At 33.0% G+C, this 16,333-nt stretch overlaps 1 protein-coding gene across 3 annotated transcripts in view; it reads right to left on the reverse strand.

Annotated features, from left to right (window-relative positions):
• Window positions 1-1,082: 1,082 nt before the first annotated feature.
• LOC145688519 (lysine-specific demethylase 5A-like) overlaps window positions 1,083-16,333 on the reverse strand; it is a 155,794-nt gene continuing 140,543 nt past the window's right edge. For all 3 annotated transcript variants that reach the window (XM_081762872.1, XM_081762870.1, XM_081762871.1), the window contains 3 exons: window positions 13,902-13,998; window positions 12,181-12,297; window positions 1,083-8,466 (listed from right to left, as the gene is read on the reverse strand). In XM_081762872.1, the coding sequence (XP_081618998.1) occupies window positions 8,438-8,466; window positions 12,181-12,297; window positions 13,902-13,998 (243 nt within the window). In that variant the 3' untranslated portion in view covers window positions 1,083-8,437. The remainder of the gene's footprint in view (window positions 8,467-12,180; window positions 12,298-13,901; window positions 13,999-16,333) is intronic.

A 16,333-nucleotide genomic window follows, 5' to 3' on the forward strand; every position in this document is an offset into this window, starting at 1 on the left:
TCAAATTATATGCCCGTAGCCAAACTCCTTCTATAAAATTGTTGCGTGAGTACCTTAGGATCCTGAAACATTTCTTTTTGGAGAGCTCACATATTAGTTCCTAAGTCAAGTCGTGACCCGACTACGGTAGTTCCCATAGTTTTGGAGCTATGGACCTTTAAAAGTTCATTTTTCCAGGTTTTCGGCAGCCTATAATTCCGAAAGGAAGCATTTATGTACCCATGTTAGTCTATACTTTTTGTTTTATCTTGGTGTCAGGAATCACCTCCCAAACGTTGTCGGTGTTGTTTTGAAACACCCTGTACAATAACCTGGCATACTGCCCTTTGAAAAGAAATAAATTTCTACCAAGCTGACAATACCACATGAGTTGGTAATAGAGCTTACAGATATTCTGTGTAATACTTATTATGTTAGTAACACTCCTCAACGATAGATTACGTGAATTTGAAAATATTTTACTTACAGATTCTGACACTGTTTGGATTCACAAACATCCAATATTTACGCGTCATAGTTCTGTTACTTATGATCATTAGCATCCTCAACTTCGTAGGTCACACCAAGGGATTTACTAAATCCATTTCTCAGCCCAATATAATAGTTGGGAAACATTCTTTGAAAGGGAAATTTCATGTATGAACTGTGTTTATAAATATGCAGTCACAGTTTGCTATTCCGTCACGATATGAAAGGAAATTAAAGAAAGAAGGCACACCTGAACTCAAACTTTTCTGCTCCACTTGTTCCGAAGCTAAAAACTCCTTGAGATTTACACATTTAGATTCAGTGACATCATGACGAAAGCTGGCTAAACGAGGATGATACATGTCGTTGTCAGTACTGATTTCTTTCTTGTTATATAAAAAAGAAATTAAAATTATATATTTAATGATCACTGCACAGCGCAATCAGGATTAAATTTTAAAGTTCAAGATTCTCTTCCTGACATGATACTCGTACAAAAATGGATTAGTGCAAATGTTAGGTGGATACCAATGTTTGTATTTACTCAATATCTGCAACCCAATTAACGAGGAATACGGTGCATGAGGGACAAAAAGTAAAGCACGACACAATAATTATAGCATGAAATGTTATGAAAAATTTTACTACTTTAACTACAAATGATCAAAATAAATATTTTCACACTGAGGAAATAGCAGCATTTTTCACATTATATACACATATATTGTGAAATTCATTTGATGTGAGTTAAGATAATGGCTATGACACGTACTTCATTTCTTGAATATACAATATTATCATTTCAATGAATTATGAGAACACCACAAAATAATCAATTTTCATAAGATATTCAAAAATACAATAGAAACTCAACAGAGGAACCAACTGTTACACACAACTATCGAATCACTTCACCTCTTTAGGTGTTCACTTTGTTGTGTAAAAATAAAACTAAGTGAAACTAAATAAAAATGTACACATAATATACATAAATATACAAATGAGATCTTCAATACTAAACTTTGGAGATACTGAATTTGCAACTATACAACGCAAAGTCTTTCCAGATGTAGTTACTAAACACAAAAGTATAGAAGAAGGAGCTCACCATTGTACTACCCAGTGACAGCAGACCAACACCTTTCACTTGCTACAATCAATGAATTTTACAACTTTGTAAAGCACTGAGACATACAAATTGTCATACGCCAAAATTTGTAGTATTTTATACTTATTAGTTTTAAAACTCAAGTAACATATAAAAAAAATAATAATCATCTGACACAGTTCAATGAATCAACGAAATAATGTTTATGAAAACTTACAATAGTAAAGGAGAAATGTACGCACCATTTTCTTCCAAGCTACAAGGCGTGTCATCAAAAAATTAAAAACTCAATAAAAGAAATCGTACTTCTCCACAGTAGTGTACCAGTTACCAACCTTTCTACCTCAGATTTGCCTGCAAATATTGATTGATTTTTCGAGAAGTGTCTAATGAGTTACTACAGTATGGTTCAAAGTGTTTAATACCAGTTTTCTTCTATGCTCTTTTATTATTCAAATTAAAGTATCCCACTTACGGGAAATTATTGATTCTTTTGTGTATTACGAAAGATTTACATTCCATTACCATACGCATTCATGATTCGTAAAATAAGGCATTTGGATTTTTTTTAAAAATGTTTGAAGTGGTAGGATATGATGCTATGCCTCTGTAGAGTTGAAAGAGTACCATTACTGAGGAATATATATGCGCAAGAAAACATGAGCTGGTTGGAAACATATTTGTCTTTTTTGAAAGAATATTTTGATCATTGGTATACTAAATAAAATCTTTAAAATATATATATATATATATATATATATATAAAACTGTTACCGCTTCATTTTGAATATTGATGTGTGTGTGTATACCGTATTTAAGCAGGTCCTTCCTCATCCAATAAAGTGTCAATTCTTCTATAGTTCTTAATGTGCTGTCGCCAGCAAAAGTAAATATTTATCTCACAATGTTGTTAGTACCTTTGGAATTAATTGATCTTTTTGGGTATAGTAGTTTTCTTTGACGAAGTGAGAACAAAATTGTTTGTAATTTACTCAAATCGATATACATTAATTTTTATTTGAGACTATTCGATCAAATGTAGTACATATAAATATACGCGAACTGATTTCCGTACATGTTTCGCACAATGACATGTAACTTATATATTACATGGACTGACGATAGGGATTCTGGAATTACATGAACTGTATCATATGATCAACGTGATAAAACAGCTTCGTTTGGATTTCTGTTTCGAATATATATTTATTTTACAATTAAACCTATCTAGTAATTAGCAATGACGTAGTACTAGCACACACTTATACAGGGATAAGAAACCGAGCTGCTAGCAAGGAACACTGCATAGAAACATTCATTTTATGTATTATGCAACCTTGCTTTATGAATAATATAATGAAATATGATGTATGTCATCGCTGATAAAATTTCATAGTGTGTGTAGTCATAATATTACCTAATTCAACTGCTTAAAATAAAAACCAGTCCTTGCATTTCTTTTTTCACCCAAATCCGCCCATAAAAGAATGTGATCAGTACGAGTTGAGAAAAAAAAAAAAAAAAAGAAAAAGAAAGAAAGACATCTGAATTTACTGTGTTAAATAAAAAATATAAATTGAAGGTTTTACGGGATAACACTAATTGGTATGAACATGATTTGTACGAATTGACTGATTTTAATTCCGTGACATAAATTAAGCGAAACTTGCAATACAATGAAAATAGATCATCCAGTTCAATTTTTAACTAAGAGCTTTACCATGTAATGTGAATTTCTTTAAGAGCACAAACATTAGGCACACTATATTACCATAAAAATCCGGACATTTGGAAGACAATGCGAAGCTCGTGTTTGTCTTACAGCACCTCGGCTCCATTTTAAAATAAATGTTTTGAGAAAACGTACGATAGAAGCTAAACCAGTCAGTACGCTTTATATTTATTACTAGATTTATATCCTGGTAATAAATAGAAACAAGATATTATAATCGTACAACAAAATGTTACTCTTCCAGTTCATATCAGTAACATTTGGCGGTTTGTAAATTTGCAACTGTAGCGATTTGTGCGCTGGTGTTTGTTAAAAGCAAGTCGAAAATTACAATTGAAAATTCTGACTCCGAGTTATGGGTCTTTACTTAAGTCTTCATCATCTTAAACAATTGTTTCGTGTTCATTCTTTCCGTTTCAATACCTACTTTGAAAAAATAAGATCTGCTATATGATTTTTAAGAATGGTTTATTTGTTAAAGTTCCTTTATTTCATCAGTATTCACTAGTGTGCTTAATCGTTCTTTGTTAATTATTATTTTCTAGTGTTCTTAAGGTATAACAGCAGCAATAATTTTTAAGTCGGTATTGAGGTTTCATAGCGCCGAAACCCGACGTAACAACACTAACACTACAATTAAAACATTATAATGCATCTCGATAAAAACGAGACTTTCCTCTATGCTGCATTATCATGTATAAACGATTTGTTTTGCATAAGCACATGAAAAGATTGGAGAAACACACATGGCACATAATACCAATAACGTAGAACTAGTTCAATTTTCTCAAATGTTCCACAATAGTTCGTGCTTTAAATTGTCTAGTCCCGACTAAACTGTTACGTGGCAAGGATTTTTTTTTCTTTTTTTGTAATTGTACAGTATTTATCAAAAGTATGTAAAACTATGCGTTTACTTCGTAACTTAAGTTACTTTCAGTATATATATTTCTTCTTAGTACAATCGAGGATGAATAATGTTTCAGTCTTACAAAGTTAATTTATTTACGTATACGTATTTACTGAATACGTATTACAGGTAGAAAATACCTCGAAATTTTTAGTTACACCTATAATGCAACTACATCTATTTAAGTCTTAACGGACACACACCTAGAATTTGTAACTGTACACCAATGAATACTTATCGTGCGAGAAGAAAACGAATTTGACCTTATTCTTTCAATTTGGAATTGCAAATTAATACAGAAACGAACTGAACATACGAAAACGATTTACAGAAACAGCTTTAACTTTTTATTCATTGTAATAAGACAAAGATACTTTTGGAATGTAAGGCACTGTTGTGCAAATGATTCTGATCAATTTAGATATGACAGTGCTCTTGACAGCTATTTATGATTTTCCGTTTACTGAGAACTTCAGGACGTACTTAATAATCATCCCTGACATCCTCGGAAGACGTCCCTCTTAATTTTCAGAAATATGTATTTAGTCATGAATACCAATGGTAGCATTCTCTTACATGCACAAAATATTCATGGAGATCTAAGATGTGGCTAGGTAAACCAGTATTTTCAAATCACCATCATAAGTTTGTTAGCGATGGACATTTATCATATGACTTTCGAAGTTCAAAAATACTTTCCCTTTTAAGTTATCCCAGTTCACCTTCTTAATTGCTACTGAATGCAATACATTAGGTAAAAAAAATCATATTTTAAACGCATCTTTAAACTACGGAAATATTGAAACAGACCATTCATTCCGAAATCACAGGCACAAGAAAGTTTTTGTAAGAGAATTGTATTCGGTTTCTGTAGTTAAGAGAACAATAAAATTGTCGAGTTTGATTGATCGGAAGTTTAATGGGAATGTCAGCATCGAGGTTACTTGTGCCCGTCATTTTCGAGCTTAAAATTCGTGTTGCTCGAAAGAAGAATGTTTACTAACACTGTATGATTGTTATTTATTGAAGATATCCTCTGAGTATTCTTGCCGGAATTCAATTTCCGGAGCTCAAGAGGTTTGGATCCACATTAAGCATAGGTTCAAGTTTCATGTAGCTTCGGTACTAAAGCAGAATTACACAATCGATAATCTGTAGTCTATAAGAAGAGTGATAATCGAAATGGAAAATCCGTTCTAAGCAAACTGGTGCATAATCTACATATTCGAAAAACAGTCCTGTACTTATCTAGTTGGATTTTAAATTTTTTTGCTAAGTTATAATACCACAAAGAAGTTTGGAGTGAAATTAGCTCCCGAAAATAATTCTACAATTCCATTTTATTAGATTCAACTATTCACCGAAATTTCATTTATAAGCTCGGCCAAATCTGGATAATAATCTAGATCCAATAGAAATATACTTCAATAATTGTAGTAACTAGTGTATTTTTATATACAGTAATATTTTTTATATACAGTTTGCCTTGAGTGACTTGCCAAAAGTTAAAAATTATTCATTAACCATCATGTCATGCTGATTAAACTACTTTAGCGCATGGCGTGTTGTAGCTGTAAAACAGAAATATTCTAGAGAATTTAACGTTCTAGTTAGGGATTTAAGTTACACGATAGAACTTTCGTTTTAAAAGTATACTTTTAAGTTGTTACCACGGCGTTACAAATTAGTTCATTCTAACTACTAATCAATGTCTGATATATATTGTGTTATTTTATACTAACGCACTGTCAAGAAATGCATTATTTCATAGTGTTTAAAAGCAATTAAGCATTCAACAGACAACTATTTAAAAAATTTATTCAAATAAATAACGAAAAAGAACAAAAAACAGGTACTTAAAATGTACACAAAGGAATTACAGAATAGATCATAACAGAAAAAAAAGAACTCATTGTATCTGATTGCTCATGTGTAAACTACTTCATTAATAGAGTACTGCTAGCATTTAAAATGCAACACTATAACAAAGATGTAAAATTACAATACTTTTTGAAATATGAACTTACATTTGTTTCTGAAAATTGATACTGAGGATTTCATTACAAATAGCATTTTCAAATATCCTATTGTGTATATTTGCATCTTAAAAACACAGATACTAATAGTGAAAAATGGCTTAAGTACACTTGAATAAATCGGTATAAGATTAAATTCATTACAAGAAAATGATCGCATAACTATAATCCGCAGGTTTCAAGAAACTATATGAGTAAAATTATCACAAATACTGAAAATCTGTTATTCCAAGAAATGAATTCTGCGCTCAAGTTTGGCTCTTTACTATTACGGTCGAAAGTTCCTTCCGAGTTATAATATTGAAATGAAACTTTTGACAGTACTGAAATGGAACACATCAATCGTGACACTTAAAGTCATCAACAAGAATCATTCATTTGCCTTCAAGAAAATCGAAAAACCTTAGCACATTGATATCACGACGAAAGGCTGTGTTTATTAGGGTTACATAGTGATAAATATTTTAATTTTGGTGACATTTTACTGACGTACTCTATCATGTCTTTCTTTACTTTAATCGAAACAATGCCTACGGATTAATTTCATTTTAACTTCTGTTTACCTTAATTCTGATGGTACTAGAAGGAAAGCTAGTTTTCTAGAAGACTATACATATATACATAAACAACTAAAATATAAAACGTAAATACTGTTTATCTGGATCGACTTTTGCTTTAGCAAATTCAGCGTTAACAATTAAAAATAAAATGAACCTCTTTTTTTTTACTGTTGTTGTTATAAACAAACATTTTCAATAATGCATTAGAAATGGGTTCTCGATATTTTAAAAAACGACATGACACTCGATACTTCTCTTGGAACTAAATGCTGCTTAACTAAGATTTGCCTATATTCAGTTGCAACGAAATATCAAAAAAAACACACATTTCTTGACAAATTACTGTCACTATTTTACGAAATAAACATTAGTGTATATTATTGTTTACTTCTTCAACTCATCTTCATTACACACTTCCTAATATTGTTACATGATTCATAATTTTGTCAGACATGTTTTTTTTATTTAGAACTATTGTATTTTCAAAGCAAAATTCACGACCTCAAACGGAACTTCAACTCTTCCTCTTTAGTTATTGATTAACGACCTAGCAGCAATACTGACATTTAACACATATTCCTATTCAGTTACAAACTGATGTGAAATACACTAGAATTTCTATCTTAGTATTCATTAGTGTGAAAGTAGAACTTGTCCAAAGAATGAGTGAACTAACAAATACATTGAGAAAAATTTACAATATTTTAACTTTAATATTTATATTCTCACTCTGTGACTACTATGTGTAATATTAGGATTGCATGGTAAATTAACGTTTATCTCTTGAATATTTTAACTGGTGTTAGGAACAACGTGTCAAATGCTAGTTTCAGGTACGAATACGAAACCAACAAGCTTTTCTAAAGAAAGACGAGTGACAATGTACGTAAGATGTTTCATCTCTGGGATCCAAGTTAATTTTTAATATTTTGTTTAACACAGAATTCATCATACTGTACTGAATTCATTATGAATTACATCCAACTAAAACAATGATATACGTATGTGTTACATGTGTGCGTCTCAGGTAACTTTCTAATGTGCGGAAACTAATATACTGGATACTATGACCAAACAAAAATAACGTATCGAGTGTATTGGTCGACTGAGTTATATCGAAATACCCATAACTAACTAATATATAAACTTGTACTTTTTCACAACAAATGCATTTTTTTTTTTTTAATTTGCTTGACAATTCATTCGTACTTGAAAATATGAGGAGGGTTTCCTCACCACTAAAATTCATGAAAACGGGACAATTAAACAACGTTTTGCCTTTCAGACAAGGATAAAAACTTTCTTGAAATTTGTGTTTGAAAACAATAGACCACTAGAATCAAGTTTTCTTCGTCGCACTACACTGTTGAAACAGTGGCGAAATACTAGTAGAAGCTTCTTGTGACAAATTTCCAGCGAAACCTACGTTAGGTCTCATCTCACCAAAACAAACAAAAAGAACGTTCTTCAATAAGAAGCGTTTTACTGTTTATAACTGCAAAAATAAATCACACCTATTAGGTTCTTGAATACTCGACCATTACTCAAATGGTCTCGAAAGTATAACTGATTTATTTACATAGTTTTTATTGTACAACGTATATACACGGAACATGCACAATCCTATATCTTCTTTTTTACGGCAGCATCACCTAGAAATAGAAAAAAGTGTATATGTATATATATATTAGGCATACACAGTACAAGAAGTATATATCTTTCAAATATTATTATTAGTTGGCTCCGTTACATACTGTTTGGAAACTAGCATTGTATGTCTTGAAGACTAGACTTTACACAGAACCACGCGAACGCAAGTGTTAAGCCTTCAGATATTATGATGCTACAATGAATCGCAGTGATGTTGACACAAGCAGTTCTACAAATTTAGTCAGGAAAATTGACTACCCGATACGAAATTTAATGTGGTTTCTTTACAGTTACCAATCTTAAACAGTTCTGTTTCACCTAACTTTTCTGAAAGAATTGATTCTATGAAGTAAATGACATGAGTGCCATAGATATTTCTATTATTAGTTACTGCGAACATATAAACAGAGGAAACTGAAGTGTTTGCGCATTAATTATCTAAACAGAAAGCGACTGAACATGGATTAATATAATTGTTTAATGAATTGAAATAATTTTATGATAAGCTTCAGTCACTGTAAGTCACTGAATTCACTGTATGACTTACTATATTCACTTTAAGTCATTCGAATTGTTTTCTTCCTCGAAGTTCTCATTTAGACTTCAAAAAAAATAGGACATTCTCAATTCGACCCGTTTATATGTATGTATGTTCTGTCTATGTGCACGCATAACAAACATAGATATTTCTTTTGATTATTCCTTTTTGTTTCTAACAGTATATTTTCTCGCAGGTTCCATACAAATTCTATTAGGATCTGATGACAAGTCTTCGGAGATAAGCAATGAAAGTCCTCAACAGTTGTGTGTTAACTGTATGTGTTCACAAATAATTCCGTAGACCAACATTATATATATATATATATATACTATATGGTCACATATGCTTCTTAAGCCGATCTATTTTATAGGATTAGTTAGATACCTAAAAAAAACACTAAACCGCTGGGGTAAGGGAAAGTGGAAAAATTAAAAATAACAGACTTAAAACGCACTAGAAAGCAGAAAATATGAATATAAAGCGCTTTAAAGCAGACAATACTTAATTACTATTCTTTATAAAATATTACGAAGTTTTTGCCAAGCCAAACAAATTAATGCCACAGAAAATTGTCATGCAAATTAATTTTATACTGGGAATTATTCAGCTGATCTAAATTGACTTGTACAAGTGTACAATTTTTGTAAAACGAAGATTGGTTGAGGTCAATGACAAACTCAACATAACTGAGAAGAATGAAAAAATGAAATTAAGTTTTACGACCCACGGTTATGCCGGTTAGGCTAAAGGAGACAGTGATGATGAGAGAGGAGTGAAATGGTGGAATGAAGAAAGTGGGAGGAATCGGGAGAACCCCGAGAAAACCCACGAGCACGGTGTCTGTCCACCACAAAGTCCACACGGCGCGAGCAACTGAGAAGAATGAATGACTGTGCCTGTTTTACTTCCCGAAAGACCGCAAACTTCAACCATAGCACCCGCGCTACTCGCAAGAAAGAAAAGAAGAATCAATAATCCAGCTATTGGGAAGAAAGATACATTACCTTCGGGTAATGTCAAGAGACAAGAGTAATCATGGACAGCTAGCTAGTGACAAAGATCCAATCTTTAGATGAAAAGCTCGACTTTTTTAAGAGGATAGTTATTATTAAGGCTGTTAAAGGATAGTTAGAGCGTCCCAAAAGGACGAGAATAAGAGAGAGAAAAATAAATAATGAGAGACGGAAAGAGCGGAAAATTATTAAAATTACAGAAAATAAATAAAAGTAAAGAAGAAAGGTATGGGCCGCCGCATTAAACTTTCTCGCTCTAATTCCTTAAACTAAGTCATGCTGTGTTGCAGTTATTAATGAAATGTCTTCCTGTGGAATACGAACAAAATATACGGAGTTTTCAGAAAATTTCATGGAGAGAAAACTCGTCCCTAAAGGTAAACTACCCCTTGTATATTTTTCCATAAGAAAGAACTTATGCCACATGTTAAGGTTATTAATGAAATACTTGTTTACAAAATAATAATGAAATCGGATGAGTGGTATTTAACAAAATTGTCAAAAAACTCACCCCAAAAGCATTTCTTGTCTGTATTCTCATGGAATTGATTTATACAACAGTAATTATATATGATCAAAATCGCCTCTGTCGTTTTTGAGAAAGTACTCAAGAAAAGAAATTCATTCCTAAGAGTAAACTAGCCCCCGTGATTTTTTTCCGTAAGGAATAATTTATACAATATTATAGAGTTATTAACCAAATATGAACAAAATAGCATGTCATTTTTGAGAAAATCTCCCCCCCCCCTTTCCACAAAAAAAACCATCCCCAAGAATAAACTATCCCTCATACATTTTTAGGCAAACGAGTTGTGCGTATTGTAAGGTTATTAATTAAATATTTACTTGTGAAATATGAAGAAAATTGCGAGTCGTTTTTCAGAAAATCGTCCGAAAATGTCTTTCCCCAAGAATAAATTACTCCCCGTATATATTTTCAGGAGAAATAAGTTGTGCTATATCAGGTTATTAATGAAATATTTATTTATGAAATTTGCACAAAATCGCATGAGTTGCTTTTGAGAAAATCCTCCGAAAAAGTAAGAAAGAAAGAAAAAAAAACATCTAGAATAGAAACTATCACTCGTACATTTTTCAGTACAAATGAGTTGTGCCATATTGTGATGTTACTAACGAAATATTTATGAGCTATGAACAAAATTGATTGAATAATTTTTGAGAAAATCATCCGAAATAAAAACACCCCCCTCGAGAATAATCTACCTCTTCTCATTTTTTCCAAAAATTACTTACACGTTTTTTTTTTTTTTTTAATTGATTTATGAAATATGAACAAAATCGATAGAGCCGTTTCTGAAAAAAATGCAATTTTTTTATTCTTACCTTCAAGTAAACTACCCTTATTTTTAGAGGCAGGAAGAAAATTCGAAAACCCTTTCCTGGAGGATCACATAAACAAGTTTAAAGCTTAATTGAGATACGTTGAACGGTATAGCTTCTAGGTGAGCGTACATCAGAAGAAACAGAAGTCGAAAAATCACTTTCTCAGTATCTATGGGCCATGAAACGTGTAAGTCCGTTAAAATCTCGAATTTGACTTTTCTCGCGATCACCACACCTTTTCCCCTTTCATCGCTCGAAAGTAAAAAATCATCTTGACAATTAAAAGTATTGGACTGACGCGATTAAAATTTCGTATTTTGCGTCTGGTGCAAGAGCTACATTTATTATTATTATTAATTTTAAGTATGATTGATATCCTTACTTTAAGCTCTTTTCAGTATTACTACGCATTTTCGCAAAACGTGTAGAAAGAATTCTATAATTATTGTCTACAGCATAGGGCTTAACTACCTAGGTAAAAAGATTTCTTTTCTATCTTTCAAATTACAGTAAACCGGAGAAAGATCTTCAGTTCGTCATATAAGTATAGAGAACGGAAGTACAAATACATGACAGAATTAATGGGTGTACAGATGTATGGTCACTGTCTGCCATTTTGAACCTATATATGAAATTTGAATCAATATTCCATTAAATTAAAATTAATTTAACCTACACACATTTAATCGATTCTGAGATCTCGAGGTCGAAATCAGCTGATGTTATATATATGAAAAAGGAACGTAATATGAGGACCATAGTCCTTGGATTAGACAAATGGTGAAAGCCATTAAGTTCAAGTCATGACTCTTTCTTACCTGAGCTGAAAAGAGAGAAATTACTTTCACTCTTGAAATTCCATCTATTATTAGATGATGCAACAATCGTCCGAGAATGTATCTCCTCTCCTTTCTCTTTATTAGTATCTACAGGACCTGAAAAACAATAAGTATGCGTGACCAGCAAATTCAAATATACACTTTTAACTTATTAAAATATGATAAAACACTAACACACATTATATATCAGTATTAATAGCATTGTATGAGATGTGAACAGTCAATAATCCATGTAAGAAAACATAATGCTTATCATTTAATGAAAAACAGAAAAAAATGACCATATTACGAATCAATCACTATGAAGGGAAAAGAAGAAAAGTGCTGTATACAGGGATTCTATGAGAAATTAAGAAAGTTAAAAACTTATTTTCTATAAAGGAAGGGGAAAAGAAAGGAAACAAATCTCAACGCATCACAAATGATATCTAGTACTTGTATAATTACGGAAGAAGAGAATTTACATGAGCTGCCTTCTTTCTGCAACTCACGTGTTTTTTCTTGATTTATCGTCGACATTTACTACAGGATAATGTTGTAAGGTTCCGTATGTCTACACGTCATGCAATAACCACGTGTGAATTACATTTGTTAATAGTAAATAAAAACAAACAGATGACAGTCCCGAAGAGGAGTCGCTCACCATAACCAACAGTCAGAAGGACGAGAATCAACGAAGGAAGCCGACAATACAGGATAAAAGGGAACTGCACGCCTCGACCAACATCAATCTTCCCAGATTGATCGAAACACCTAAAACCTCTCTCACGACGCTTGGTCACCGGGTTCCTTTCCTCTTTCTCACGCACGGTCACCGAGAGAGAGATACCTAATCTACACCCCTCTCACGACGCACGGTCACCGAGAGTACCTCAGCTCAAAGCCCACGACGCTTGGTCACCGGGTTCTTATCTTAATCTTACCTAAGTAGATATTACAGGAATTACTTATTATAATTGTGTATATAAGAAGACTTTTTATAATAAAAAGGTGAAGAGAAAGTCCAAATCCCGAGTACATTTTATTGCTCTACCCAAGAAATTTTACAATATAGTTAAAATTAAAGAAACGAAACTACCAAGACACTTTTTCCGTCGTTTTTTTCTTTTTTTTTTAAAAAAAAAACCTTTTTCCGCTCCTCGTAATAATAATAATAATAATAATAATAATAATAATAATAATAATAATAATAATAATAATAACCAACCACTCTCACCTTCACCAAAGAATGTCTAGCTGAATACTAGCAGAATGTGCTTTCTTAAACGTAACTGACCGTAATTTTTCTCAAATCTTACTATGTACTACGCAAAATAGGGATGAAACTCAGAAAGAACAATGATGACCACGTACAATGATATATAAATCACATTTCTTTCAGAAGATATATACTCTTATCTGTAGCAAGAACTGAATGAAACAATCATATCTTTGAAGACTTTCTTGAAAATCTACGAACTGAAAGATCCTACCGATGCAGAGCCATCGAGAATAAATGGCACCAATTCTATCCGCTTATTTTTGACATAAATGTATGAACAATCAAAAATCAATGTGGTCCGAACTGTATGATCTAACTTTCCTGAATACTAATCAGATTTCTGTAATCTCCTATAACATGCTCTTTTCACCCCACCCCCCCTATAAAGTGCAGAGAAAAGCTTTGTTTTTGTTACTATATTAAGTAATGAAAAACTTACTTCTCACAGTATCAGTCTCGATCGTGCTTGCAATAGAAGCAGTAACGTCTGTTGCTCCGGCCTTTGGTTGATATCTACGATTTATTCTTTCCTCCACCTGCAAATATCACAAAGGTAAAATACAATAGATTTCATTTTTTCATATTACATATATATATATATATATATATATATATATATATATCTATATATATAAAAGAGAACGCACAAAATCCTTTGTCCGCTCATCACGCTAATACGGCTGAACCGATTTCTTTCATTTTTGGGGGGTTGTTAGGATTTGGACCCTAGATGGTTTTTATCATATCACTTTAATTTTCAATTACCAGTGTCTTGAGATAATTGACCAATCAGGTGTCAATACGTACAAAAAATCCTTTGTCCGCTCATCACGCTAATACGGCTGAACCGATTTCTTTCATTTTTGGGGGGTTGTTAGGATGTGGACCCTAGATGGTTTTTATCATATCACTTTAATTTTCAATTACCAGTGTCTTGAGATAATTGACCATTCAGGTGTCCATACGTAGAAATCCTTTGTTATTAGTTCATCATAGGTATAAAAATAAACGTATTTATATGCAACCCGCATGACCCTGTGACTCGGCGGGTTAACATAACTAACAGGCGCTATAAATCACTTGAAAGCGAAAAAGTAAAAATTATCTAAGTAACAAAGTTTATTGCGTTCCGGGGTGACCGCTGCTAGTATTATATAAAAGAGAACGCACAAATCCTTTGTTAGCTCATCACGCTAATACGGCTGAACCAATTTCTTTCATTTTTGGGGGGTTATTAGGATTTGGACCCTAGATGGTTTTTATCATATCACTTTAATTTTTAATTACCAGTGTCTTGAGATAATTGACCATTCAAGTGTCCATAACGTACAAATCCTTTGTTAGTTCATCATAGGTATAAAAATAAACGTATTTATATGCAACCCGCATGACCGTGTCACTCGGCGGGTTAACATAAATGACAGGCGATATAATGTTAACATTTACTGCAATCTACTATGGTTTTTATCATATCACTTGAAAGCGAAAAAGTAAAAATTATCTAATTAACAAGGTTTATTGCGTTCCGGGGTGACCCCAGCGAAGCGGGTCGGCGGGTTAACATAAATGACAGGCGATATAATGTTAACATTTACTGCAATCTACTATGGTTTTTATCATATCACTTGAAAGCGAAAAAGTAAAAATTATCTAATTAACAAGGTTTATTGCGTTCCGGGGTGACCCCAGCGAAGCGGGGTGAACGCTGCTAGTATGTAATAAATTACTTGCCACAAAAAAATAACGAAAACATGAAAACTTTAAAAAAAAGCACAAGTATACTTATTTAGTTTGATTTCAATTTAGGATTTCTTTGTACCTACATTATATATGTTGGAAGAAGCGCATTCAAGAATACCCAGTAAAAATTTATGGATATTCGTGTAGCCTAATCGGCTGGGACCAGACGCCACCTAATCATGTTCAATATGTGCTAAATGGGGTTTTAATTCAAAGACCTAGCAGGCCAAGTAGGAGGCATATTCTTCTTAGAGTATGTTGCCGGAATAAGAATGCACGTTAAATACTGGAAGATGGGTCCATCGCAAAGTGTCCAGGAGAGATTGGAGGACAGAACTCCACGGATGTACGATGATATGTTCAGGTGATTCGTCATACTCCCCTGAATGGCGAATCAGCGGGAAATAGGTGTAGCTTATTGCCCCATACCAGAAAGTCTTATGTGGGTCCTGTACGTCGAGTACAAACATACACTACATTTTCCCCTCACCCGAATATATGAAAATAGAAATGCACATGCCTGCAATTGTGCCCAAGATAGAAACGATTTCCGTCACTAAAATACCACCAGCCTCTATTCGTCTCGCCACTCCATTCTCTCCCTACCTAATGATGACATTTCTCTGCCGTTAAGTAGGTGTCAGTAGTAATAATGCAAGGAAAGATGGAAACTTAGACCAGCTTCCTACAAGCAATTCTTTAGCGTTCGTGTATTCACAAGGAAGACACGGTGGCTCTTACTGCACTAGGCATTAGAGTGGACCGAACGATTGTTCATACTGTGTGTGAGAGAACGTTATCATGAATCAGGATAATTTTGATTATCCACGACGCCGAATCTGAATGGCAGCTGCAATTTAACCATTATTTCACAGTACACTTTCGATGTGACATGTATTTTTTCTTTCTTTCATGTAGTACGCAAACACACATTCTTGGTCCCAGGAAGCGCTACTATGACTCTGCGGCCTAAATGTGTTTATTTAGGCTTAGGGGAACCTGAGTGACCTCATTGCGTGGATTGCTTTTAAGGCTCACCATTGACGCAGGAAATCCCGGTTTCCTCACCAATCAATACATGCGAAACAAATCTATCCGCATCCCTCTCTCACCGGTGTTTAAGAATGTACC

Source organism: Thermobia domestica, chromosome 6 (genome assembly GCF_964235325.1).
Source record: "Thermobia domestica chromosome 6, izTheDome1.hap1.1, whole genome shotgun sequence".
In the NCBI taxonomy this organism is placed as follows: domain Eukaryota; kingdom Metazoa; phylum Arthropoda; class Insecta; order Zygentoma; family Lepismatidae; genus Thermobia; species Thermobia domestica.